The sequence below is a fragment of the Balaenoptera musculus genome, chromosome 9 (genome assembly GCF_009873245.2).
Source record: "Balaenoptera musculus isolate JJ_BM4_2016_0621 chromosome 9, mBalMus1.pri.v3, whole genome shotgun sequence".
NCBI classification, from domain to species: domain Eukaryota; kingdom Metazoa; phylum Chordata; class Mammalia; order Artiodactyla; family Balaenopteridae; genus Balaenoptera; species Balaenoptera musculus.
Window position 1 is genome coordinate 24,178,617 of NC_045793.1, and position 27,864 is coordinate 24,206,480.

General features: G+C 50.4%; 1 protein-coding gene across 6 annotated transcripts; it reads right to left on the reverse strand.

Moving 5' to 3' along the window:
- Nucleotides 1-24: 24 nt before the first annotated feature.
- On the reverse strand, nt 25-27,260 carry CCDC136 (coiled-coil domain containing 136). 6 transcript variants are annotated; one of them, XM_036863343.1, is made up of 18 exons: nt 26,379-26,494; nt 25,486-25,593; nt 23,709-23,963; nt 23,551-23,625; nt 17,616-17,939; nt 15,303-15,414; nt 14,552-14,720; nt 14,162-14,302; nt 13,668-13,826; nt 13,217-13,387; nt 12,592-12,777; nt 10,762-10,956; nt 10,071-10,298; nt 8,065-8,559; nt 7,472-7,693; nt 6,110-6,391; nt 5,150-5,443; nt 25-364 (listed from the first exon to the last, which is right to left on the reverse strand). In XM_036863343.1, exons 1-18 carry the CDS (start codon nt 26,434-26,436, stop codon nt 254-256), a joined length of 3,585 nt encoding a protein of 1,194 aa, XP_036719238.1. In that variant the 5' UTR covers nt 26,437-26,494; the 3' UTR covers nt 25-253. The 6 variants fall into 6 exon arrangements, with proteins under 6 accessions (XP_036719238.1, XP_036719235.1, XP_036719233.1 ...); XM_036863339.1 differs by lacking the exons at nt 12,592-12,777; nt 13,217-13,387; nt 13,668-13,826 and adding an exon at nt 3,238-3,344 and having other exon boundaries at nt 279-364; XM_036863340.1 differs by lacking the exons at nt 12,592-12,777; nt 13,217-13,387; nt 13,668-13,826; nt 26,379-26,494 and adding an exon at nt 27,242-27,260.
- Nucleotides 27,261-27,864: the final 604 nt, after the last annotated feature.

The window sequence follows — 27,864 nt, forward strand, 5'->3', positions numbered from 1 at the left end:
AATAAAAAGCCACAAAGTCTCATGTGATTCAGCTGATATTTAATTACAAGGAACCCAGGTTCTTACACGAGGCAGGAGATGGGAGCCAGCAGTTCCCCACAACAAGCCTTTCCGGCCTGAGTGGCTGAGGCTAAGGAGATGGGGACACATGGAACATACGGGTGGGGTGGGGGCTCTGGCACAGTGTGTCCTGCCCAAAGCTGAGGGTAGTGGCCACTGCGGATCTGCCCCCTCGGCTGGCCCAGGCCTGCCATCACTCCATGAGGCAGAACTCTGTCTCCTGCGGTCGCATGTTGGGTAACACATACAGAGCCACAGCTGCAAGAGCCAAGAACACCATAGGCTTCCACATCCCAAACATGTTCTGTGGGGACCAAAGACAAATGGTGAGTGCCCAGCCTTCTGAACTCCTCCCTAAGCTAGAGATCCCCTGCCTACTGGTGCTGGAGAGATACCTCAGGAACATCATCATGGTCCAGTCTCTCTTATCTCCTGGGTAACCGCTGCAGACAATGTGGGTTTAGTCCTGGCACCACTAGGTATCTGGAACAACGCTACGTGGATGACCTGAGCTGGCTGCCTGTATTCATGCCCCGTGGGGTGAGAAGAACCAGCTCCTGCGTGTAGGAGCAAGCTCAGAAGCAGATTTCAGAGAATCCAAATGGTTGCAGCAAAGGATCAGATGCCAGGGCAAGAAAAAGAGGGCAAATTTGGGCCCTTGGGAAATGCAGCAGCATCATTAAATGCTTGACGGAGGAAAAGTGAACTCAAGAGGATGATAAGACTGGGGGGGAAGCGAAGAAAGTGCACCAGAGTACAGCAAACATGAGGTTGTTAGGCAGCCCAGACCGTTTGTGGAGAATGATGTCCTTGAAAGAGACTGAAGGAAGTTGGTCACTGGCCCAGGGAGGCAAGCACCAGGGTCATTAAAACACCTCCTTGGAGAAAACAGAAGTAAAGAGCAGGCTGATGGCAGCCTGCTGTGCAACCATTTGTCCGTGACTGATGAGCTGGATGAGGGCCTGGAGAGGGACCCTCTAGAGGCTCGCCCTCACCTGTAACTCGGGTGAAGATAAGAAGGTGGCTGGTCACCCCTGAGGATGAGGTGAAGCTGGTTGCAAAAGTGAGTGCTTTGAAACCACAGGGTCAAGATTAAAAATAAACACAAAGCTTCATAGGTGAGAACAGTGGACAATGGACTAGATCTAATAGAGATGAATGGAAAATTCTGCCTTGGATCCAAAAAATCAACTGCAGGCAGAGAACGGGGAGAGAACGCTTAGCATATGCAATGTGCAAAGGGCTTTTATAAACAATACATGAAATAAGTTAGCAATGTGATATTAGTTATCAGAGAGCTAACGTGATCTGAGGCTGCACGAAGAGGCTGCTGTATGGTGTCTTCCTACTTACTTGGGAGCAACCAATGAAGAGAGATGATAAAGGGAAACAGGATTGGAATTTTATCTGATGCTAATATTAAGTCCTTAGACTCTGATTCACAATTTACTGGCTGTATTACATGACCCCTCTATGCCTTAGTTTTATCACACGTAAAACGATAGCTACCTCAATGGGTTATTGTGAGAATTAAATGAGTTAATACTTATAAGATGATTAAACAGTGCCTGGCATATAGGATGCATTATGTAAGAGTATGTTCTTTGTATTATTTATGTGGTGTTTTATCATTTATAAAGTACCTTCATATAAATGAACTCATCTGTTCCTCGCATGAGGAAGCCAGAGGGTTTACCGTCCTTTCTTTACATCTGAAGAAACTAATGTTCAGGTTATGCATTTTGCCCACGGGGACTAAGCCCTAAGGAAGAGAGACAGACTCGCCCAAGCTGTCTGCCCGCTTGTCAGCCACACCTTCCACTCTACTCTGCTGCCTCGGTTTCTGGATGGGAGCCGCATGCTGGGCCGCAGCCAGGCTCTGGGTATAAAAGGCTCCTCCAAGAGGACGCTTACCCAGGAGTTCCTTCCTCTCACTCTGGTCAGGCCTGGCTGGGTTTGAGTTGGTGAAAGGTTATGGCTGAATGCTTTGGGTCTCATCCCATACGGACCCAGAAATCTGGGAGTGTACCGGGAGGAACAGGTACAGGGAGAGACCCCTCTCACCAAAGGAGTTAAAGGCTGACCGTGGTGAGTAACTGGAATGTCTAAAAGAAGAAAGGAGAAGGGTTGAAGAGAAAAAAAAAAAAAAAAAAAAGTGAGGAGGAAAAAAGGCAGGACAGAAAAGGAAATAGTGATAAATGCTACCCACAAATGCTCCAGCGGTCACCCTGAACCTATGCAGTGAGCCAACTACACTCCTTTTACAGGGATGTCAGAAGAGAGGGTGGGGGAGCGTGGGAAAGGAGCCAAAACAGGCCACGAGAGAAAAGTTTATGGGTTCTGGAAGGGTTCTACTTGGGCCATAAGACTACATTCTACCTCCTGAATTTGGTGTCCTGTTGACAGATCAGATTACATGGACTGGTGCCCAGAATATATCCGTTTGGTTCCCTGAAAACACTGCGTTTCTGGTTAGTGGAAACTTTTCACCAATACCACATTCTCTCCAGAAAGCCTAGCTTGGGAAGCCAATTACAATAGAATCTGACCCCCAAAAGGGATGTGGCATTCTTGTTCTGATTTTTTGGAGACTAGAATCCCCAAACCAGAGAACTTCTCAGTAGAAAGTATATAATATGATAAGAGTTTGATGCCAAGGCTGAAGGACGAATCGAGGTTGTCCTCATACAAATGACCTTTGGGGATCACAACTCTCCAGACCTCCTCTCTCACCCAAGTGGGGAGGCAGTGATTCCTTATTTTGCCATCCTGGGTAGCGACCGTAGTGAGAGCTTGGCTCTGGGGCTAAACAAAGACAAAGGGCAGCCAGGCCAGCCTTGAGGTCAGACATCAGCTCATCGGAAGCAGTCGAGGGAGCTTTGAAAGTAGCCACAGTGCTGGGATCATTCAAATTTTTCCCGGCCAGAGTACAGAAACTCAAACTATGTCAATGGCGAGCATTCCAATTCCGTACAAGTTAGGAAGACATTCTCCGAGACGTTATGGGCTTTGCAGTAGCCCAAGGAAAGCCAGGGCTAAAACTCAGACCTGACTATCACCTGTTGTAAAATGGCAAAAGCAAGAAGCAAGCGGCTCAGAGAAAAGGGAAAGAGGAGAGGCCAGGGCAACCTGCACCCTCCCTCTATCCCTCAGAAGGAGGGGACGCAATACCAGTACCTGCGTTAGGACGACGTCTCGGCCCACCAGCACCAGAGCAAAGCCGATATGACCACCAGGCCTACGAGAGGCAAGGAGAAGATGGGGGGGTCGGGGGCAGGGGGTGGCTGCAACATATCAAATGAGAAAGAGGCACGAGGAGAGACCAGGGATGAGAGGTGGTATAAAAGGACATAAACACATGAATCCAACAGATAATGAAGATGATAAAACAAAGGGAAAAGAGAAAGAGATCAAGAGGTTAAACAACAGGTAAGCCAGAGCAGCGGTATTTCTTCTCCGCTCCTCGGGCCTGGTTCTTCCCGTGGGTCGCCTACAGGAGATGCAAAACTGCACGGGTTAAGCAGCGGCGTAGGTCCAATTCGGGGCCACATTTTTGGCTGGTCATATCCCTCATATCTTGTCAAGCAAGGGTTATCTGCACCTAGACCTTTCTTGTAGGTCAGTAACTGTGGAAAAGTGAAGCTCCAGAGAGTAAAGCTGGGCTTTCCAGATGAGCAGGATGTCTACTTTGCCTGGGTCACTCTAGAAAGGGTAGCCTCCTGCCAGGCCACCTGTCCCTTTGTTAGCCACATGTTCTGGCTGTTTGCCACCAAGTCTCAGCGTTCTGGGACATCCCCTAGGAGTCTGATGCTGTCGTTGTGAGACAAAACGCACTAAAACAAGCTAACAATGGAGAAGGGCTAGTTCTTGACTGCAACCATCTTCCAGAGAGAAAATGAATTTGCAGGCGGTAACACATATGCCAGCAGAGCTGCCTGTAAAAGATGCAGGACCCACTGAGGCAAAGGGACACCTCCATATGCAGACACAAGGAATGTCCTTGATTGTGATGTAGAAAAATCCAGTTTCGTGTTTAGAAAGCTGGCACATGAGGCAAGGAAATCTATGAGGCTCTGAACCGGCATGTGGCAGGGTATGAAGAATTCAAAGAAATAGAACACTGGGGAAGGGGCTGTGGTTACTCCTACGTTTCACGTCCTACACAATGGTCCTCTGCCATGAGGTTGACATAGAGAACCGTAACTGGGTCCTTAGCCAGTGCTGCAGACTGAACGGACTGAACTGCTGAAAATTCCAGATAACCTTCGAGCTGACTGGGACATCCCACCACAAGAGATTTATTTTCTTCCCCTGTGTTTAAAAGGACAGAAAGAAGCTGTAATGCAAACTGAGGACTTATTCAGGTACTACTCAAACCCTTCGGAAGTCAGAGCCCCCAGTTAACTTCAACCAGGGCAGAGATTCAGCTAGTATGTTCCTGTATAGATGTACCAGTTGTTAAAATACAGAAATATTTTTGTACAGTTGGTACATTACCCAGGATACTCTCACCCGACCTCTCCAGATGTGGTAACTAAGGGGTCAGGGCTCCGGCTGGTCTCCCAAGACTGGCCAATGGCCCTGCTGTACAGATGGAAACATTCTATCACTTCCGATCGGCCCTGGCCCCCACTCTCATGCCCTGTACATAGAGCCCGGCAGGCGACAGCAGCCTCTCCACACCCCTCACAGCAACAGAGGTCAGCCCTAATAGGGCACCTCGGGAAAGCAGGACTGGGTGACTCGCCCAGGCTGACAGAAATGCGTGGTGCGGTGCTAGGGGAGGGCGAAGAACCCTCCTGAAGTGAGTAACGAGGGTTATGACCACATAAATGAAAGGAGGCAGGACTCCAAACAGCACGCCCCGGTTCCCAGAGAAGGTGCTCTCTGTGAGACAGTTCCACAGCCTTTCCCGCAGACTGCTCTCTCCAATCCCACCTCCACCTCCACCTTCCCCAGTGCGATGCCTCAGAGCTTGCTGGCCTCTACTCCTGTAGAAGTCCATCCAAGGGCTGGGTCACACCCGAACGCTGGGCACCTGCGCCCAAGAGCCCATTTCCCACATGATCCTGCCTTTGGCTGTGGTTACCTTTTTGCTCTCAGAAAGCTTGAGGGGGTTGCTTCCCTCTGAAGCTTCATTCTCCTCCTCCTCTTGGTTGTCTTCTTCTTCCTTACCCTCCTGTCTGTGGAACTCTTCATATCTCTCCTCCTGATCTTCTTTGAATTTAACCTCTCTAGGACCTGATGGCTCAGAAACTAGTTCATCCCAGGACTCCTTTGTTTCGTCCTCAATTGCCTCCTTCGTTTCCTCTTCTATTTCCTCTTTCGTTTGATCGTCCAAGGCCATGTGGCTGGCCTGGTAGTACAGCACCACCTCCAGACTCTGTGGGGCGGAGGCAGTGCAGGATGGGGGATGCTGTTACCTGGGAAGATGCCCACCCTCATGACGATGCTTAACTAACTCAAGAACATGCTGCTTCCCACAGTGCACAGACAGCACTGTGTCCTGGGACTGAACTGATGTCCTGTGCACAGTGTGGAGGGGGTAGTCACACCCAGCCTCTCTGGACTCGTACCACATCTATCTGGCCATTAGCCATTTCCAACCGTTCCCAGAGCTAAAGATTCTGCACCTCAACTGCTGCTTCCTACCCCTGCCTGGTGACCCCCATTTTATCCAGTCCTCTTCCACCTATATGTACACAACTGCTTTGAGTAAATCCCTCTCTTTCCATCCATTTGGTCCTTCTCTTGGGCATGTGACCCAAGAAGAACAACAGGGGCCCCAGAAAATTGCACTGGTCTAACTGAAACAGTCATCCAGCCTAGGGGCTCCAGGTCTGAGTGGTCTGTATTCCACTCTCCCCTTGACCTCACAGGAAAAGGGAGTACCAAATTGCTATTAAGATAGAACTACTCTAGACACATTAGAGATCCCAGAAGCTTCTCTACAAATACCTCATCTGGTCGGAATGGTGGTGAAGGTGATTTTCCTTTCTAGCATCCCCTTTAACTTTCTGCTTATCTGGCTACCAAGGTTACTACTCACCTTTCTGGTCTCAAAGCTGACCTCAGAACTCTCCAGGCTTGGCTTGGCCACGTTTTTACTTTTAACCCCATTGGCATTCTCGTTCATGTTCTGATTGCCATTCGTTCCCTTGGTTTCTTTGGTAACAGAGGACCTCTCCTCTTTGAGCTGGTGAAGCTCTTCCTGGCAGCACTGCAGCTGCCCCTCCAGCTGCTCCTGCACGGCCAGGAGCCGCCCCTGCTCATCCACGCTAGCCTGGTACTGTAGCTGCAGCTCCCGCAGCTTGGCCTGCAGTTCTTTGATCTGTTGGTAGTGGAGGCCCAGTTATCCACAGCTGGGCCTACGTGATCAGCCTGGCCCCTGCTTCAGAAATCTCCCTGCTAAAGCCCAGGGGGACGTAGATAATACAGAAAACATTAAACTGTTGAAAATGAGCCTCTAAAGCAGTTTTAGAGGTTCTCCCTCACTTGAGGCACTTGATGATTTACATCTAATATGATCAAAAAAGGATGACTAAAATTATGTTTTTACTGTGAACTGTCAGGGGGAATGACAAAAGGGCTAACCCCTTCTGAACCGTGGGGCTTTATTACGTAGTTGTTTTTGATGGGAACTCCTACTTTGCCCAAGCTATTTCTCTAACAGGTACAATCATTACTATAGGAACTGTGTTGTATCCTCCCGAGACTGTACCTGGGCTCCTGCACCTCACTCTGGAAACAGAGGCAAGTGCCAACCCTGCTCCCTACTCCCTGGTTTTGTCTTTCCTGGCTTCTGGCAGCACATCATGGCCTCCTTGGGTAGGTACCAATACTAAGCAACCTAGGCCCACGTGTTTCTTGCTCTCTGAGCCTCTCCCATGCGTACAGTGACCCCCACTGGACAGAGGACTACTCTTCATCAGAGACAATGCCCTCTGTCCCATTCCTAGTGGATGGAGAACACTCTGCTTGGCACTATGAGAGATCCAAAAGAAGACACAGCCCTGTCCTTGAGGTGCTTACAATCTAGTTGAAGAGACAAGGTGGAATACACACAAACTAAAGAAAATTGGAGGTAAAAAAAATACAACTCTCCAGAAGTGCTCTAGGACAAAAGAGAGAACAGAAGTGGCAAAGGGGAAAAAAAAAAATCATTCAAGGAGTCTTGACGATCAGTAAATCCCAGCACAGTGGGCGCCTGGGAAATGTCCATCAGTGGCACAACAGACCGCCCAGCCTCTCGGGGTTCAGCCCCTGCTCTGTCCCTCTGACCAGGAGGAGGGCAACCGTACAGAGCTGGCAACGAGCTCCTGTCTCTCTCCTCAGCCTCGCTGAAAGGGCTCCGACCTCCTCTGGCTCTAGGGACTCCTACCTGAAACCCTGCCTCCCTGAAAGCAGTTACCTCGTGCTCCTCATTTTGGGAGGCAGCGGTCTTCTCGAGGCATTCCACGCACTCCTTGAATTCCTTCTCGCAGGCATCCAGCTCTTCCTTCAGCCCTTTCTGCTTGTCTAGCAGGTTTCTCATCCGCTGCTGCAGCAGGTCGTGCTCCTCCTGGCTGAGCTGGTACATGGCCTGCACTCCCTGCAGCTTGATCAACACCTTGGCAACCGTGTCCTCAAAGCGCTGTGGAGGGCAGGGGAGTGATGACGGCACCCTGAGGAGCCCCTGCCCTCTGCCCACTCTCTTCGCTAGGCCCTTTCTTGGGTACAAAACAATGGCCACAAGGATCTGAAGCTGCCCAGGGGGAATCCTGTATTTCTTCCCATAAAGAGCACCATGACTGTGTCGATGAAAAGTCCTGAACCTTAGACTTCCATCCAGATGGAGCATCTCCGTATGAGGCGGGCAGAGTACCTCATTTACTTCCTGTAAGTTACCCTGCTCAGCTCTGAGCCCACTGCCCACTTCACCTCTTGTGCCCTTCCCCGTGACTTCTCTCTTAATAAGACAGGAAGCTTCTTCCCCTATCTGACCTGACATCTGGTTACTTTTACCTCCATATCTTCGGGCTCGGCGAGTTCGTCGTCCATGCTGCTGCTGACGTAACTCTTGTGACAGGTGTCAGAGCTACTGCTGGTGCCGTAACTCCTCTTACAGGCAATGCTGCTGCTGCGGTAGCTCCTCCCATAGGATTCCCTGGTACTGGTGCTACTGTCATAGCTCTTGAGGAGGCTCCCTTCGCTGGCCTGGCTGCTGTTGTAACTCTTGTGATAGCTCTCGTTGTCATCAATGTTGCAACCTCTGCGACAGTCCTCGTTGCTGGTGGTTGTGCTCCCATAACTCTTCTTGTAGGACTCAAGGCTCACTTTCACAGAAGGGGACTGGACTTGGAGCATCTGCATTTCTTCCAGGCAGAGCTGCAAGTCGGCCTGCAGCCTCTTCCGCTCCTCTAGAAGCCGCTCCTGCTCCTGCTGCAGCAGCTCCTGCTCGGTCTGACTGGCCTCGTACAGCTCCTGCAGAGCCTGCATCTGGGCGATGATCATCTTGGACTGCCAGGAGTGGGTGGGGAAACATCATCGTTACTCTAGACACTGCGGTCCTACTAGCTGCACCCCTCCTGGTGCGGATGTCTGAGAGCACAGGTCAGAGCACTGCACACCTACCCTCCCGTCTCACCACAGCCTAGATCTTTGACTTCGCCTACAGGTAACTGGCACGTGTCAATTTCTTGCTCACTGGAGAAAATCTCTCTGGGACAGACAGTCCACGATTTCTGGCCCCCCGTTTCTGCTGGTTTCCATGCTCTGGTAACTTCCTCTCTCCCTGGAGCAGCACTGAGTGGATCGCAAGGTCACTCGGGCTCCCTCCCCTCCCCTCTTCTCAGTCAGGTGTATCCATTATCCTGACCTCTGGGGCTCAGTCCCCTCCTCCACCCCCAATTCTAAAATCAGGCCTGGCCTTGAATATGAGCGTGTGAAGAACTTCTTCCTCAGAAGATGCAGACTTGGAATCAAGGTCTCACTACAAGTCCCTGTCGTAGTGAGGGACTCCGCCTGCCTCAATTCCGAATCTGGCCCCTGGGCATGTTTTCCAGGCCCTCGGGGCCTGGCTTCTTGGCAGCTGATGCCCAGGATGAGATCTGATTGGTTAAGGGAATTTTTTTTTTTTAAGGGAATATTTTATACCTGGTTCTTGGTGTCTGCTATCCAGGCTGAAATCTGACACCCCTGAAATCTGACCAAATCTCAGTTTGGACTTCCGCTATTCCCTACCTCTATCTGCCTGTCTAGGCTAATATCTGAACAAATAGATTGAAATCGAATAAATTTCAATTTCAATAAATTGAAACTGTCTACCTGCTCTACCTTGCCCCCACTGAGGCCTCAGACCAAATGCATCGCCCAACCCTGAAAAGACTTGTCTAGAAATCTCCTTCAGGGTGACCTCAGAGGCATGACCACTTGCTGGTGCTTGAGACCCATGGATTCTCTAGTCTAACGTCTCTGACCTGGCTGTTATTGCCACAAAGTTCCAATGAAGACAGTGAGGTCACTACCAAGAACCCCACATGCTGGTAATTCTTCCCTTGGAAATAAATGGCCTCAGATGTGCCTCATGTAGAACGCCAAAAGGTTACAGATTTTGGTCACTGGAAAGCTTACTTCTCGATTACCAACCAGCTCATGAGGAAAGGATGGCATGTTTATAGAGTCAGTCCTAAGGAATCCAAACAAACACTAAGTTGATCTACTTCCAAATACGTCTGGAAAATGAGATGTTGAAGAGATTGAGTCAAATTATCAGGAGATCACAAACTTCCAGGTCATCTGGATTCTAAGTGTTCACGGTGCTTCAACTGGGCAACCATCTGAGGGAGCAGCTAAGGCCGTACCTAAAGCCACATCTTAATGAGCCCCTGAGTGGCTGAGAGGGTAGAGCTTTAGCTTCATCCTTGCTCCTGGCAAAACAGGCCTTCGGAACTCTGACCCCTCTGTGGAGCCCCCTTTCCCTACAGTGCTGCTGCCCCCAGAACTATCTCCCTGCCTCTTGCTATAGTTACCTTGTTATGACCACATTTTGAGGACTTAGGCCATTTGGAATCCTTCGGATTCTCCAACACTTCCCGGAAATCAGACTCCTTGAAACGTTGCAGCGCTCCGTGCAGTTCTAATTGTTCTTTTAACATACTTTCTTGATTCTGTATCAGTTTTTTCTGCTCCTCCTGCATGCCTTGGTAGAGCGTCTGTAGTTCACACAGGTCTTGTAACTTTGTAAGGAGCTCCTGACTCTGTGAGGCAGAGTGGAAGGAAGGGGGCTAGAACTGTGGTGGTTACACAGCAAGACCTCTGCCTCCTTCCTGCTCGGGACCCTTCCCTTAAGGGGGCTGGTTCTGCACAGCCCATCTGGGACAGGAGGGGAGTCTCTCTTTGGAGCCCTGCTAGTTGAGTAGTAATGACCCATATGTTTGGATGCATTTTGCAGTTTGCAAAGTGCTTTCAAGTACATTTTCTCCAGACGGACTAAATATCTAAATATAAAATGCTGGACAGATTCCAGAGTATAGGATGTATTTTCAGATTTAGAGCCCTAATCAGCTATATTGAACAGTTTTGTTTGAGGAGGTTGGTGAGAAAGTAAGGAGTGGTTGCTTAAGAAGAGAAAAAGTTCCATCCCCACCGTTTTACTTCTCCCAAGCACAGTCACACCTGGGCAGCTCCTCACAGCTAGCAGCTGCCCCTGGCTGTGATTACCTTGTGGAAGAGACCAGATCTGGGGAGCGGGAACGTGAGCCTGTGCAGCTCTTCGTGCAGCTGGCCCTGCTCCTCCTGCATCCTCCTCTGCCTCTCCAGGAGCTCGCACTGCTCCATTTGCAGCTGCGCCATCTCCTTCTGGCTGGCCTTGTACCTCTCCTGAAATTCTGTCAGTCTGAAGAGCAGTGCGTCACACTGTGGACGGGGCAGGGCGCGCAGGGGTGCTTACTCTGGGAGGCAGGCTCCCTGGCGTTTCTCTGCCCCGTGCGGTCAGCAGAGCACTCCGTGTTCTCTTACCTCTTGTGATTCACCAGGGTCTCCCACCCTGTAGTCACCTTACTGATCACCCCAATCTGCATTGTGCCCATACAGGCCTAGATGCTGAATGGGAACCCCAGCAGGCTGCTCAGAACTGAAGTTTGGCTGTGCTCTAAATTTTGCCTACTAGTTCTTTCTGAGGGCAGTTTTTGAGGGAGGTTATCAGCGCCCCTCCCTTCTCATTTCCCCACCTCCATTTCCTCTGGTAGATACCATTTTCCCACCCTGCAGGGAATTCTAGTTCCTGTTACTCTCCAGTTGTTTCTATAACTAATTATGCTCCTTACCAATAAGGACTTACTTTCACCCTACTTTTCCCCATTTTTGTTTTCATAATCAGCTTTAAGAATCTTTAGAGAAGTATGAGCTATTGCTGAATTTGGGTTGAGAGGACTAAATCATCCCATGATTCCAAAAACCCAAATCTTCTAATATCAAACTACTCTCAATGTTCTTTTAGGAGGAGAGAAGAGGCTGGCTCTGTATGCCAGCATGTTTCTCCCTTCCCATAGTTTCTTCCACTAGGAGAGAAAGTGATGAGCAAGTTATGGACCCCCTGGACCTCTAAATGGAGTGGGAGTGGTGGGGGGGGAGGGAAAGTGAGCCTGGGTGTAGAAAGGCAGGTGGACTATTGGGGCAGCCCAAATAACGTCCCCAGTTCTGTGTCTTCTGAAGGCCTTTCCCTGGGGACACAGCCTGCTGTCGGCTGTGGCAGGAGCTACTGAGTATTCTGGCAGAAGGCGACTAGCTCCACCATCTTTTGGAATCTTGCACCTTTTTTGCATGATGCTTCAACAGTTTTCCATTTCCTGTCAGTGGCCAGGAGCTGAAAGTACTCAACAAGGCTAACTAATAATGACTTGCATTTTACACACTATGGAAAAAAGGGTAAGTGAAGAAGGAAGGCCTTATTTATCACTACCAGGATTTTTTACTAAAAGAAAGTGAGATAAGAGTAGTATTCTGTTCAATTTAAAGAGGGTAAAGTTCAAGTTTGGAATTTAACTACTCTGAAGTCACAGAATAAATCCTGAAAAAGCCTAGGTTCTTCTCATACCCAATCAGCACTCTGGGCACAGACCATGCCTTTTGACAAGAGCACCTACAATCTGCCTCAGAAATCTGGACCTTCTCTTTCTAGTTCTAACAATCATAGTTGTGTATATGGGCCTATGTATATGTTCTTTTCCACGAATGACAAGCTATCACTACAGTTCTAACAATAAGGTATAAGTGTCTACACACATGAAATCATGTGTGAAATCTTCAGGTGTTCAGACTGGATCCAGAGGTATTGATTCTACTAAGCTGTGGCTTGGGCTCAAAGTCAAGGTCAAGGCCAAGTTTTAAAGTTAACAGCATGGGGCTCTGCCTCTGTTTTCTGCCTTTCCACTTTCATCTGTGATTGGACAGGAAGTCCATCAAGCCTGTTGGTTGGATGACTTCATCTTTTGCCTCTATACCTCCGCTCTCCAAGGCTCAGGAGGTCTCACCTCTCTTAATTACAATTACCTCATCAGCACACTTTCCCCTGTCCTCTGGGATGGACTGGGTGGTCTGGAGCTGCTGCAGCTCCTGCCGGCAGAGCAAGAAGTCCTGCTCAAGCTGATCATACACGTGCTTTTGCTGCTCCAGCGCGTCCTTGCTGGTCTGGTACAGCCGCTTCATCTCCTGCAGCTGGGCGTGCATCTCTGCATTCTGGGGCAGGGGAGGCAGACCCCGCCATCATCCCAGAAGCCCCCGTGGCTGCACTCTCTCCTCTCAGGCAGGGACTAAAGGGTCCTGTCCTTTCCAGTTCCAATTTCATCCCAGCAGGGACTACCGGAGATGGACCAATCCCTAACAGGCTCTATACAGAGACCTGGGACTTCCTCTTTTGGAAGGTGGGGAAGGGAAACGGCTTCCTTTTTACAGCCCTTTCTGATTTAAAATCGAAGGAAGCTGAGCGCTTCGTGACCCTTTGAGATCACGTTTCCATGAAGCACTTTTTTTTTTTTTTTTTTTTTTGAAGCACTTTTTTATCTCCCTCATCGACAGCTCCTCCACAGAACTCCACCACCCCACTCCTCCTGTGGACCTGTCCTCTCACGGGAGGCTCTGCCGTGCTACATTCTCCCTCACCTGAAGCTTCTTTTACCTTCTCTCTGCTCTCTTGGAAGGAGGCCACGATGCCCTTGAGGTGCTGCACCTCTGCCTCGTGGCAGCGCAGGCTGTCCCGCAGCTGCTGCTGCACGGCCAGCAGCTTGTCCTTCTCACACGTGATGTTCTGGTACTGCAGCTGCAGCTTCTGTAGCCGGCACTGTAACTCCTGCGGTGCAGGGGGGCCTTGGGCAGTACCTCCGGGATCCTCAACCCACTCACGCTTCTGCTTGAGTCACTCTCAGACACAGACAGGCTGAGAATCCACTTCTCCCTGCCCTGCACTTACGGGTGTCCTCTCATCTAACAGAGGACTCGAGGGCGGCTGGAGTTCCGTACCTGTGGTGCCGCACAGGTGGCAGCTGGAGCTATTTCAACACTCAACTCTTAACCCCCTCCCCCCAAACCTCTGGCACCTAAGCGGCCCCTCACCTCGGGGTCGTTGTTACCTTCTCACTCTGGCTTTCTACGACTGCGGGTTTCATAACTTTGAGCTGCCGGAGCTCAGCCTGAAGCTGTAGCTGCACCTTCAAGAGCTCGTTCTGCTCACCCTGGCTAGCATCGTACTTTTCCTGCAGGGCACAGAGTCTGGTCCTCAGCTCCTCGCTCTGCGGTGGGGAGGGTGTGGGAAGAACGGTTACTCTCACAAATCAGCGGACCCCTCTCCAGACCAGAGTGGTTCTTTTCCAGACGCAGACATCTTGAGGCATTCCCACAGGCCTTTGGTTTAGTTTCTTTTCTGCAGCAGACACTCGATAACGACTACCATTTCTAGAATGCAATGCTGTGTGACTTCTCCAATTGCTCTCTGGTAGACGACACCCCTGGCTGCAGGGCAAGAGTCAGCAGAGCACAGCCTTCCTCTGCGCTTATCCTCACCTGAAGTGGCGACTCCACGTAGGCCCTTCTGCCCTCCCCGATGCCCTTCCCCGTCAGTGTTTACCTGGGTGACACTGTGGGAAGTCTGAAACCGAAGCACCTCATTCTGTGCACACTTGAGCTCCCTCTGCAGCCGCCTCTGCTCCTCCTCACTGGTCCGGCGATGATGCTGTAGCTCTTGCAACTCACAACTCAATTTCTCACACTGTGTGGGAAACGGAACAGGAAGGCGGATTTACAACAGGTACCATAGGCACTCTGGGAACAGGCTTGGGCAGAGTATGGCATTCCTTTTACCGGAATATTCAGTAAAAGGCCAGCAAGTGAGACCCTGGAGTCCTATCTCTTGCCACAGCACCTGCCTCCTTTGTCAGCCTCGTGCCTAAGGAGATGCTGCTGCCACAGGCCAGGAGAAGGTGGGAGCGAGGCCATAAAGGGGCCTGCCTTTCCCTACCTTGTTCTGCATGTCACGCATCTGCTCCTCAGCTCCCAGCAGCTGCTGTCGCAACAAATGCATTTCAGGATCAGGCTCCAGGAAATCCTCTTCTGAAGTCTGAGACTCTGCTGACTTCATATTCCGTAGTGCTTGGGACTCCAGCCACCTTTCTGTTGCTCTTCGTGTCCTGTAATCCAGAACCCCTGAGTCACGTTTGGGAGAGAGCTCTGCCCGGCACCACCTGCCAAGTGTGCTTGGTCCTGATGCCTTCATTTTAGGCAAAAGGAGCCTTCTATAGTGACTCACCTCTCAAACACACCTAGGAGATTATAGAAAAAGTCCCCAGCACCTCAATCTGCAAAGGCATGTCTGGCTCTGGGAGACCCTAAGAGTACTAATCCAGGCGGACTCGAGGCTGGGCCTGGAGTCACGCCAGCTCCAATCTGGAGGTGATATACCATTAGACTGAATCAAGCCTGGGAGGACAACAAAGGAATTGCTTCTTATCTACTCTAGGGCAGAGCAAACCAGACCTAATGCCTAGAATGGAAGAAAACTAAATTTTAGAACTCACTCAATTCTAGTCCTGAGACATCGGAGTTGGACCCCAAGACCTACTTCTTGGCAGTATCCATATCCTTTGGATACCATGGAAAGGACCGGCTCACCAGGACCGCAGGGAGGCTCATTAGCCTGGCACCTGCCTTCACCTGAGTTCTACTCAGGGAAAAGCCCAGTCCTGAAGAGCCCCGCCAGCCTCCGGCTGTACCTCTCACTCTCCAGATCCGCAAGCTGGCCCGTGAGGCTGCTGTTGCTCTCCTGAAGGGCCTGGTACTCCTCGTTCAGGAAGCGGCAGCGGTCCCGCAGTTGCTGCAACTCTTCTGCAGAGGACAGGCAGAGAGGTGAGATCCCAGGGAGGAAGCACTGATGACCAGCCCCCAGTTTTCCTGCCTAGAAATCTGGCTGCAGAAAGCTGAAGAGTTTCTTTTTCTAAAGACAGATGAGATACCACATGCAGAGGCTTAGAAGACAGGGCCCGGAAAGTTCCACACTGCAGTGAGTCTTTGTCCTCTTTCAGTTAGCTGCCCTTCTTTTCAACTTCCCAGAAGATTGCCCTGTGTGCCCATCTTCAAAACCCCAACCAAGGGGGTGGGGTAGGGGTGGCAGGGGGAAAAAAACCAACCAAGACAGAGTCCTGAGAGTTTTAGGAGCTTGCGAGGGTTTAAGTAAGTTTTTGGTTTACTGTATTTAAAGTTTCCATTCAACTGTTTACAGTTAGTTTCCTCTTACACTTTTAGTACAGAAAGCTGAGAGTGTTAACTGCCAGATGTCATACTGCCAGTGCCGGGCTTTTACTTCCTTTATTACCACACCAAATCCAGCGGCCTGCACATGGCCAAGAATTCTTTCTAATGATCTTTTATCTGCTGACAAAAAAGCCCACCCCAACCAAACCTACAAATCATCCGCAGGCATCAGCAGAGATCTGGTTGAAATGTCCCAGCACATGTCCCTAAGTTCCAGATACCAATACTTTTTAATGCTGTGATAACATAAACACTCATATCTGTTTTGTTTCTTCATGATTAAGAATTATTTCTCTCAGAATACTAACTCTGCTGATATTTAGAGAACACTAACTTGCTCAAATTAGAGCACAAGGCCTATCTTACCTGCTTTGAGATTCAACACCCTGAAATTCACTTCTAATGTTCCCTCTTTAGTCCAATCAAAAGTCCTCGGCATACTCCAGATTATCATAGAAGGAAGGAAGGAAACTAATCTTTAATGAAAACCAACCATGTGCTAAGCATTAGACTTGATGAGCCCAGCCTCAGATCCAGTTGTATGTGAGTGCTTTCAATACACTAGGCATTTCATTTAATCCCCAAAATAGTCCTTTAAGGTTTTCTTTCTTTCTTTCTTTTTAAATAGACTTTTAGTTTTAGAATAGTTTTAGATTTACAGAAAAGTTGCAAAGATACTGCAGAATTCCCTGGGAGTGTTCTCACCTAGTTTCCTCGATTGTTAACATCTTCCCACGGGTACATTTGTCATGACTCAGGAATGAACACTGGTACTTCACTGTTAACTAAACTCTATACTTCATTCAGATTTTTCTACATTTTCCCTAAGGTTCTTTTCCTGTTCCAGAATCCCATCCAGCTATAAAGTTTTATTAATCAATTTTTATAGCTATGGAAACTGAGGTCCAGGGAGATAATAACCAGGCAATTTATCCTGCTAATTAGCAGAGCTGAGATTCTGAACTCGGGTCTGTTTAACTCCAGCCCAAGCGTTCCCACTGTGCTGGCCTCCCTTTCCTAGTACACCAGTCCAAAAGCGCTTCTGAGAGGCCTGCTACAGCTGGGAAAACTTGCAGTTCTTTGATTCCTCGTTGATTGCCTCTGCTTGACCTGGCCTAGTACAGGGCCTCGCATTATACCCAGATCATAAATCTAGCCTCAGAATAAAGGCAAACGCTCTCATGTCATGAAGCCTAGCAACTAGCTGGGAGATTCTGAGCAGAGCTCTAAGCTTTTGAGTACTCACATATTACTGGAAATAACCTCTGTTCCTCTCCAGCTGTCTTGTGCTCTGGTTTGCTGCCCCCTAAAGCTTCTACTTGGGGAGGGATAAAGGAGGCTAAAAATTAGCATTGTGGGCATTCTGGGACTTGGGAGCAGTACTGGGAACCCCTCACCCCAACCCACACAGAAAGTGACCCAAGTAAAGCACCATGATGCCAGAGCAGTGGGAAGTTTTCCAAGGTGACCGGCCCCTATACGCCCACCCCAGAACTGGACACTTTCCCAGGAAGGGCTTTAGCATAGGCAATGCCCAATGGCTCTCTGAGGAAGAATTCTCAGGGTACTAGCTCCATGGTGCTATTTCTTACACCATTATGGACTGGTTATATGACATCAAGTTTTTCTCTCTTACAGTCTTGAATCCAACATGGAAGCTTTTTCTAGAGGCTCCCAATTCATGATCTAAGCCCACCTTCCACCATCTTCTTGTGTACTAATTCCCTCTGCTTGATTTGACTGACAGACCAGGAGAAGGGCTGGCTTTCTCATACCTTGCATCTCAGAGAAATCTGAGAGACTTAAACTATTGGATGGGTCAGAGCTCTTCATTTCTATTTCTGCACGGAGGGAGGTGATCTCCATCTCATACTCTCCTCGGATGCGCTCCATGTCCTCGAGTTCATTCTGCATCCGGCAGAGATCCTCCTGCAGGGAGGCTATGTCACTCTCATGTTCAGTCGCAGAGTCCTCCGCTGCTTGCCGCAGATTCTGGATCTCAGCCTGGGCCAAATGCAACTCTTGTTCTATTTCCTTAAGTTCACATTCTTTTTCACGCTCTAACAGGGAAATCTCCTCCCGTAGAGACCGCAGCTCACCTGCAAAGCCCAAAGACAATCTTGAGATGATCAAGAGGACAAGTGAACTAATCTACCATATTCTAGAAGCACAAAGTTAAAGGCAGACTTATTTCTTATCTGGAAACTCCTGACAACCTGCTCTCTACCCCATCAGAGAGGTATAGCTTCACCTGATATGGAATAAAGGGAATACCTAAGAAGAGAAGAGAGTGAGTCTACGTAGCAAGGTGCAGTAGAAAAGTAGATCTTGAGGTTTGGCAACAAAAACAAATTAGGCTACTCCAAACAAAAAGTATTAAGAGCTTCTATGAAATCGCCTGACAGTTAAAGACCAAACCTAATTTACAGCATTTTACTGATGCCCTGAGTCTTTCCAAAAAGCCCCTTACTAAAAAAATTTACACAGACTATTCTCATCTATTCAGTCTGGGAACTTAGAAATCACAGAGCTTCAGATCTCCCATGAACTGCCTGTGTAAGTACTGGTCCCAAAACAATGTGTATTTAGAGCTCACAGCTGAAATTCAAATATAGGTTCATCTCATGAGAACCAAACATGGGAAAATAACCTAGATGCCAATCAATAAGGGATAGCTTAAATTGAAGAAGGTAAAAAAGAATATTGGCAGCCATTTAGAAGAAAGTGGCAGATCTACAGAGAAGACATGAGAAAGTTTCCATAATATACTAACTAGGAAGAAAAATGAGCTGTAAAATACATGGTATTATCTTATTTTTGCAAATAATATTCATATGTATAATATATAACACAAATATACAAAGACATAGAAAAAGATCTGAAAAGATATATGTCCTAAACCATACAGCATAGTTGCTTCCGAGGAATGAGACAGCATGTGAGAGGGACTTTTACTTTCCACATCATATATATCAGTGCTGTCTGACATTTCACAACAAGCCTATATTTTATAATAGGTTTTAATTTACAAAAGAAACGTGTCAGGGCTCTCAGTATCCGTGGAGCATCTCAAGGTTTCTGGACAGAGGTACCCATCCAGGATCAGGAGAACCTAAAAGTGGAGCGAGAGTAAAAGGCACTGCCACCAACAGAGAATTCAAAATTTGGGAGTCCAGATTCGGGAATTAGTGAGGATTGGGTTGGGAGGGTCAGGACCTTCCCACAAACTCTTTGCAAGGCACACTGTCCCCATCCCTTGCCCGCGACTCCTGTTCATTCTACTCACCCTTCAGATTTCAACTTTCCCTAGCCTCTCCCCCAACCTCCTCAAAAAATTAAGCAAAGCCCTCCATTAAATGCTCTCATAGCCCCTTGTACTTTGCAGTGTGTCTGTGTATATAAAACGTTGGTCTCCCCTTCACTTGTAAGCTTCATGGAGACAGGAAACATGTCTGGTTTTCTCACCATTACAGGTTCAGGATCTGCCAGAGAACCTAGCATAATGCACTCAATAAATATTTGCTGTATTCATGCATAAATGAGGCAGGGATACATCTAGTCCACAAACTTTTATTGAGGACCACGGGTACAGAATTACATGTTCGGGGTGGGAGGGAGACGCAAGAGGGAGGAGATACGGGGATATATGTATATGTATAGCTGATTCACTTTGTTATACAGCAGAAACTAACATACCACTGTAAAGCAATTATACTCCAATAAAGATGTTAAAAAAAAAAAAAGAATTACATGTTTGGGTATTTTTTTAAAAACTAGAACAGAACATGGAGGTTTGAGAAAAAAAATTTGGACACACTGCAGACATAAATGCTGAGCGGACCAGGTGTCTCGGAGGCGGGGGTGCGGGGTGGGAGTAGCACGGGGGTAGGTCTCCTGCCAACCTCACATGGGCGGCTCCGGCCACATCTTTTGCCAGTCTCTCCTTCTCTACAACCATCCTAGCTGTCTCCTCTCTTCAGTCTATTCGACAAGTGTTAATTGATCACCTCTGTGCCAAGTCCAAACATCTCCACTTAGATTCTCTGACTTCCTTCCTGTTTGAAGGAAACAAAGTCCTTGCTCTTTCCACTACCGAACGGACACACAAGTCAACAGGCCATTAGGATAAAGGCCTGGGTGGGTTTTTCTGTTGGAGGGCTGACCAACCTCTACTTCCCCACTTTGCCCTCAATGTTCGGGTTCAAATCTCCCTTAGGTTCTCCTCTGGGGTCTAGCCCTAAAAAATGACATTCTCACATGCACTGGGGAACGGAGGAAGGTCGCGCTCAACCTCAGAAAGCTCTTAATTAGAAACACAGAGGGGCGGAGGGGTGGGGCTTGCAGGCAGGCCCCAAGGAGGGGCTTATCGGCAAGATGGGCGGGGCGGGCCTGGCTGGGAGGTGGAAGGGCCTGATCAGGGCTCCGAAGAGCTGGCGCCGGTTGACAGTGAAGCTGGGGCCGTCGGGGCGAGGCCGAAGACCCGGGGAGGGGGACACAGTGAAGTCAGTTCTCACTCACTGGTTATGGCCTCCATCTCGCCAGAATTCCCCCGCCCCCCCCGGAAGCGGTCTCTCTGGGGGGGGCCTCCTGCCTTCAGCCAGTCCCAGCCCCCGAGGGGCTGCGGCGGCCGGAACGGCCTCTCAACACCAGCTACCTCTGAGGCCGCGCGCGCCCCCTCCTGGCAGAAACGGGCAACGCGCGTGCGCAAGGACTCGGTTTCCTCCCGCGAGGTGGGGTTTGGGCGCCTTCACCAGACCCGCAGCCCCACCCCCACCCCACCCCACCCCACCCCCGCGCTCAGATGACATCTAATGCTCTACTGGATCCTTTCCTCCATCAGACCAACATGATCTACTGTGACCCATCCCCCCAAAACCAAAACACCAAAAGCTCTCCCTTGACTTCATTTCCCTTATTTCTCTGCTTCTCTTCAAGACATGACTACGGGAATTATGGGTACTCACCTTCTCCATTTCACCTCCCCTTTCCTCTTCGATCCCGATACAATCAGGCTTCTATCCTCACTGAAATGTCTCAGAGCCCTCCATCTCACCAAATCCAATGGCCATCTTACCTGACTTAGCAACTTCTGCCACCGCTGATCACTGTCTCCTTGAAGCACTTTCTGCTCTTGGCTTCCAGGTCACCAGATGCCTCAGTAGTCCCTCCTACCTCAGTCTCTTGTTCATTTCTCCTCCCCTATTGGACTTTTAAATTCTAGAGTACCCCTGGGATTAGACCCTTTTCTCTCCTCTTTCTATATCTCTCCATGTGATTTCATGGTGATCTCCCTTGGATTCAAATGTCATCTATATGCTAATGACGCCCAGATTTATATCTCCAGTCCTGATTTCTTCCCTGGTTCTAGATTCATATATCCAGCTGCTTCCTTAATATATTTACTGAGATGTCAATAGCTATTCCAAACTCAACATGTAGAAAACGTGTCTTAAATGGTTACCCTGGCCCCAAAATTTGTTCCTCGTCAAGTTGTCCTCATTCCAATAAATGACACCACCGTCTATTCAGTTTCTCAAGGCAAAGTCATATTTCATGTCTCTCTTATCCCCCAATCCAATTCAGCAAGTCCTGAGAACTCCAACTTCAAATTACATTCTCAATCATCTCCATTTCTACTGCTCTAATCCCTCTAATCCAACCAACCATTATCTCTTGACTGGACTATTGCAGTTATTTGCTGACCAGATTCACTGTTTTGACCCCTTTCTCTTCATCCAATTTCCACACAGTAGCTGAAGTGCTCTTTTAAAAATGTAAAGTGGGGACTGCCCTGGTGGCACAGTGGTTAAGAATCTGCCTGCCAATGCAGGGGACACAGGTCCAAGCCCTGGTCCGGGAAGATCCCACATGCCGGGGAGCAACTAAGCCCGTGCACCACAACTACTGAGCCTGTGCTCTAGAGCCTGCGAGCCACAACTACTGAAGCCCGTGTGCCACAACTACTGAAGCCCACGCACCTAGAGCCCGTGCTCCGCAACAAGAGAAGCCACCGCAATGAGAAGCCCACACACTGCAACGAAGAGTAGCCCCTGCTCGCCACCAGCCCACGCGCAGCAATGAAGACCCAATGCAGCCAAAATAAATAAATAAATAAATTTATTTTTAAAATAAAAATGTAAAGTGGATCATATCCCTCCAGCCCTGGCTAATACCCTCCCATGTTTTTCCACTATACTTAGAATAAAAGTCAAACCTCTCAGCTGACCTATAAGGCCCTCTGTAATCTGAACTCTGCCTGCTTCTCAGAACTCTCTCTTACCCAAGTCCTCCACATGCACTTTGCTCCAGCCACAATGGCCTTTGTTCTGTCCCTCAAACACATGAAGCTCATTCTTGCCTCTGACCTTTTGCAGTTGCTGGTTCATCTGCCCAGTGTGCACGTCCCTCAGATCTTCCTCATTATTCAGTTCTTAGCTCAAATGTCCTCTTCTCAGAGGACTTTTATAACTACCCTATCAAAAATAAACTTCCATCTTACCCCGTCTCTCCATATCATATTGTTATATTTTCTTCATAGCATTTATTGCCACCTGAACTGGTGGTGGTTGTCTATTTTCTGCCTCTCCCCATTAGAATGTACTCTTCATTAGGGGAGGGATCTGGTCTATCTCGTTCATAGCTGGTCCTCCAAGTATATAGGCACTCAATAAATGGTTGACAAAACATTTAAATTAGCCCTATTTTACAGTTAAGGAACTGAGTCTCAGAGAGATAAAAGTGACTTGCCCAAGATCACAAAACTTGTTATGTGGCAGAGCTGGGCTCAAGAATCTAGGTGACCTGAGACCAATGCTCACACTCTTTTCCCTGAGCAACATAGCTTCTGCAGTTTCTCTCCTTCCCCTCCCCTCCCACCTCAGCCTGTTTATTGTCTACTTTTCCTGCATCTACCTTTGCTTACATCTTCTTTCCCTTCTCCTCTCCCACCTTGGCTTGCTCCTCTCCAGGCCTGCTTGCTGGACTTCCTTTTTTTTCCATTTATACTTCTCTTTTGGCTTGATCTCAGTTCTCCCTGGAGAGTCCCTGCAGTTTTCTAGGACAGCTCCCAGGAACCTTCCAAAAGCCCACAGATGTAACAAAACCTGCCTCTTTATTTGGCGGCGCAGTGGAATGTGGGACGACTGCCTTGCTGCTTCCCAGACAAAGGCACGTGGGTGTTAGAAGAAAGGGCTTTTGGGGCCACCAGCTCGGTCCTAGGGAGCAAAAGAAGCCTTCTCATCTGCCTCCCTTAAAAGATGCAGAGAGTCCCCTCCAGTCACTTCTCATTGGCTCACTGCTCTTCCCATGATGCCCTTGGAGGGACAGGCAAAAGCAATCTGGTTTGGAATTCAACCTTGACTACCTACCTGTGGCACTGACCAGGAGAACAAAGAAAAAGGGATGCAGGTGTGAGGGGGAGAGACTGAGGAGAGAAAAAGGAGAGAGCCTCGGAAAGGGGGTGAAATGGGAGGGCAAGAAAGGGAAGGAGGGGGAACAGAAGAGCCAGTTAGAGGTGCAAAAAGAAAGGAAATTAGGTAAAGAGGAGGATGGAGAGACAAGGAAAAAAGGGCAAGAATAGTAGAAGAAAATGAGGAGAAAGTACCGAATTCGGTTCCAATGGTCTGCTATGTCTGCTATGCCTCAGCCAAAGCCTCAAGAAAAAAGTACTCGGATGACCACCTGCCCTCCAGTCCGAGCGCTAGGATTTACCTTGGAGCTGCTGAATCTGCTTGGTGAACACCTCTGCCTGCTGGGCGCTGGCCAGCCGCTCATCCTCCAGGAGCCCTGCAGTGACGGGGAAGCTGGCATCAGGCCTGGGATCCAGGGCCTTTGGGCCCAGGCCCTCCGGCCCCATCACAGGCGCTCACCCTGCAGCTCCAGCGAGTCGTCCTCATGCTGCCCTGCCAGTTCCCGGGTCTCCTCCAGCTCTGCCACCAGCTGCAGCACCTGAGCCCTCAGCTCCTCCAGCTCCGTCTCCGTGAGGCTCAGGCCCCGGTGCTTGCCAACCGACAGGGAGCCCACGCTGCCACCTTTCTGCACTTGATCATCCTCTTCTTCCGCCTCTTCTTCCTCTTCTTCCTCCTCCTCTTCCTCCTCGTAGAGAGCTGGGAGTAACACTTCCCCTAGGAGAGACCCACCCCCCGCCACCAGCGAGTAAGAGCCAACTTCCTTTCCACAGTCCTTAGAGGGCCCTCCAACTCACTGTCCCAGGGCAGAGATGGTATAATAGTGCCACCTGGTGTCCCCCAAGGAGCCCCTGGGCAGGATGTGCATGCATGAGGAGCCCTCAGGTGTGACAGTCAAGTTTGGAGGTAGCCCATCCCCCTCCCGGGCCCTTTCTGGACCAATGTTGCCCCTGCTGGCCTCCAAGTACTGCCTTCGGGCAGACTGGGCAGCCAGGTGCTGGCTCAGCCATGTGAAGCTGGCACAAGGATACCGGCTTCTTCCATCCTTGTCTCTGGGTAGCAGGACAAGTAGTCAAGAAAGAATTCAGACACCGGATGTATCTTTAAGCCAAACAGGGCAAGAATGATAGTTTGGGGGTTTGTACAAAGTTTACAAATGATCCGGGTAGCTTGTGAGAAATTAGCCTTTCCATAATAAGAAAGGGTTGCCTGTCAATAGGTAGAGAAAGAGAACATCTGAATGAAATGATTCTAAATGTTTTATTGGACAAACACTGGGGCCCTTTCAAATATATTCTATCAAATAGCCTTTTTGGAATTTTCTACCAGGTCCACTTTTCTTTCCCTGCTGAGTGTCAGGAGATCTCCCTGCTGACCACAAGGCAGTTTTAAGGGGGAAGTCACAGGTTGTACTTGTGTATAAAAGATAGCCTGACATTTTAACGCGTTCAGAAACTGGGGTGTGCTAGTCCTCAGCCTCTGGCTGGCGAGCACCCCCTCCTTTGCTGCAATGCAGTTCCTCTAAATAGAAAATCTTATTGGATGGTAATAGTTTGCTTTGTTTTAAAATTTGGAATCTCTGATCTTTGTCCAATAACCACAGCCTAAGATTCATCTGGGACTCCTTGCATCATCTGTCCCCCTTGGGGGAGCAGGGTTGTCCATATTGAGTGTGCATAGGGACCCTTCACAGGAAGTCCTGGAAACAGGACCAGCATCCTTCCAGGCTCCTGGTGTTGGTGGGGATACATGTGTGTTGGGAGATTGGCCTTCTCACCGGCCCCGCTCCCAGGCTCCCTCTTTCAGGTGGTAAGATAGCCTAGAGAACCAAAGCCACAAAGCTTCCATTTGAAGTTAGTGGTGGTGGCACCAGAAAGACAATTCACATGCTCGTTTCCCTGCTTTTCAAAATAAGAGACAGCTTGGGATCTGGGTCTGGAGGCAGTGAGAACAAACCCCCTGCTGACAGGCTGCTTCAAAGCTCTGTCCAACAAGGCCTCTTTCTGTCTGGCAGCTCCCCCGGGACACACAACCTGGTTAGCTGGTGATTAGGACTCCAAAGGGATGTACCCTGAACTTCCCTCAAGGCCTGAGCCCTGAGAAGGGGTGGAGGGGGCTGAGCTGAACTGGGGGGAAGGGCTGTGTCCTGGCTCAGAGTTTTGGGGGTCAGAGGGAGGAAGGAGAAGTGAAGGGAAATTGGGTGAGGGGGATGGAAAGAAAGTTTTTTGGGAAAACTCACCCTCCATAGCTTGCATCCCCCGCCGTTCCAGGGACCCCCAGCGTTGGCCTTTCTTCCTCTCACAACCCTCTGACACCTCGTAGGAGCCTGAAGTGGTCACTGTGGGTCCTGTGAGCAGGGAGAGAGGAGGGATTGTGGGATGGTAGGGGCGGCTGGGGCGCAGCTGGGGGCGGGGGGAAGGGACACACCTTCTAGCCCTTTGGAGCCCTGGGTTTTTCATCCCGGTGGAAGTACTTGGCTCACTCTGCCAAGAGCTGCGACTCTCCTCCCCAGGCCGTCCCTCAAGCTGGGCCTACGGGGACACCGCCCTGACTGCCCAACCTCTCCTGCACCCCCGTTCCAGGCTCCTCTCCCTTGTACAGGCAGAAAGGGTGTGTGTCTCTTTAGCCCAGAGGGGACAGGGGGCAGATGGGCAGGGATGGCAGAGGGCGGGATCCAGTACAGAAGAGGCTGAAAGGGTGAGGTGGAAGGGGAAGGGGTTGATGGCGGGCAGGGGTCGTGTGGGAAGGGGCTCTGGACCGGAGCCGCTCCCCTCCCCTACATTCTCTCCCTGGACTTCGTCCACCCCACCCCCGGCCCGCGCTCAGAATAGTTGGGGGTCCGAGCGGGTGCAGGGTCTGGAGCCCCCAGGGCTGGAAGCACCGTTGGTCTGGAGAGACGAGATTGAGAGGGCTCCGGGGAGGGGCTGCCAGGGAGGATGCGGCCGGTGTGGGGAAGACCCAGCCCGGAAAGATGGAGACCAGGCCTGGGTGGGAGGCGGGATGGAGGGAGGAAGACTTAGGACGTAAAGGTGGGGAGCAGCGGAGGGGAGAGAGGACGTGGGGGCCTGGAGGGAGGAGAGATGGAGAGGAGGAAGGGGCGGCGATGGAGTGGTGAGGGAGGGGCGCTCTGACCTGGGCCCGGGCAGCTCAAGCCCGCGGCGCCCGCGCCGGCCCCGGCGCCCGCCTCCATGGCCGCTCGCGCCGCCGCTGCCGCTGCCCGGAGCAGACGCCGCCGCCGCCGCCGCCACCGCCTCCGCGAGGCCGGGGACCAGAGCCGGATGCTCAGGGGAAGGGAGGGCGGGCCGGCCGAGGGGGCGGGGCCTGGCCGGGCCACCTGACACCTCCCCCGCCGCCGCCCGGAAGCCGGCCCACCACCAGAACTTCCGGACCCCGTGCCGGCGGGAGGGTGCCGGGAGGCCGAGCGAGCGTGTCCCCGACACGCCCCAAGGCCCGCGCCGAGGGAGCGACCAGATCCCCTGGTCTGGCAGTGGGTCCTGCTGGCAGTTGGCTGAGCGGGGAGACCGCTCTGCGCCATGTGTCAGGGCCCCGTCCCCCGGCCTGTTTTCTCCAAAAGCACGGATGCTTACACTCCCCTCGCTTCCTACGGAGCAGGTCGGCGCTGCCGCCCAGCTCGGCAGTAAGCGCGGAGCCCCGGCCGCTGGCCCCAGCCTCAGAGCTGCGTGAGGGCAGGAGGAGGGAAACCAAGGCCAGGATACTCGAACCTCGGGGCCCTGATCCCTCTGCTGTCCCCGCGCCTCCACCAAGCCAGAAGCAGGGACCCTCTTAAGAGGGGCCGCTCCGTGGCCCTACGCAGTCCTTAGTGTCCGAAGAGCTCTTTTCTCCACCGCCTGCCTTCCCACCTGGCCCCATGCCCGCTGGGCTGCGAGCCATGACCCTCACTCAACCTGCCCCTGTAGCCTGCTCAGAGTGGGCACTGCTGATTTTCACTCTCATGGAAGGGAGATGTGAAAGCTCAGAGGGCTTATTTCACTTACTTCATCATTCATTCAAGGAACGTCTACCTTATGCCAGATCTTGACGAAGCAATTGTTCTCACATCTCTGCAGGTCTCAGCCAGGAAAATTAAAAAAGGGTACACTTGGGAACCGGGGCGCCCCAGCACATCCAGAAAAGCACTGGGAGATTCCTAAGCCAGGGGCACACACCAATCCCTTCTCTTGTGCATCCACTCACAAGGTCATTGGGCATATATTGTCAGTGTCACTCCCCCCACCCCCCACAAGTCTCCCAGGTTCACAAGCCCTCTATATTCCTCAGAAGGGAACCTTTCTTTGCCTGGACATCTCCTACTTATCCTTCAGCACTCAGTGGGGAGTCATCTCTAAGCAGCTGTTCCTGACGCCCCACTCCAACCCCATTATATGCCCCTGCTGTGCTCTGCCCTGTCCTTCTTCCCTCTAGGGCAGCGCCAGTCACTCTGGGTTGTCAAGGTCAGGTTTTTAATTTTCTGTCTGCCCAGTTTCTTGAAGACTGGGAAGTTATCTTAGTCATTTTTTGTATCTCCAGCATCTGACAAAGTCCTTCACACGTAGAATAAATGAGTAAAGGTAAATCTCCCAATAACACAGTCAATGCTCTGCTTATTTTAACATATGAA

What these genes read in the sequence shown, in the direction of transcription:
- CCDC136 (XM_036863343.1), bottom strand. Translation starts at nt 26,436, where the DNA reads ATGGAGGCGGGCGCCGGGGCCGGCGCGGGCGCCGCGGGCTTGAGCTGC. An exon ending in TAGAAAGCCAGAGTGAGAAG is followed by an intron (nt 13,388 to 13,667) that starts GTAACAACGACC and finishes CCTGCACCGCAG; the next exon opens with GAGTTACAGTGCCGGCTACA. An exon ending in GGGGAAAGTGTGCTGATGAG is followed by an intron (nt 10,957 to 12,591) that starts GTAATTGTAATT and finishes CCCCGTCCACAG; the next exon opens with TGTGACGCACTGCTCTTCAG.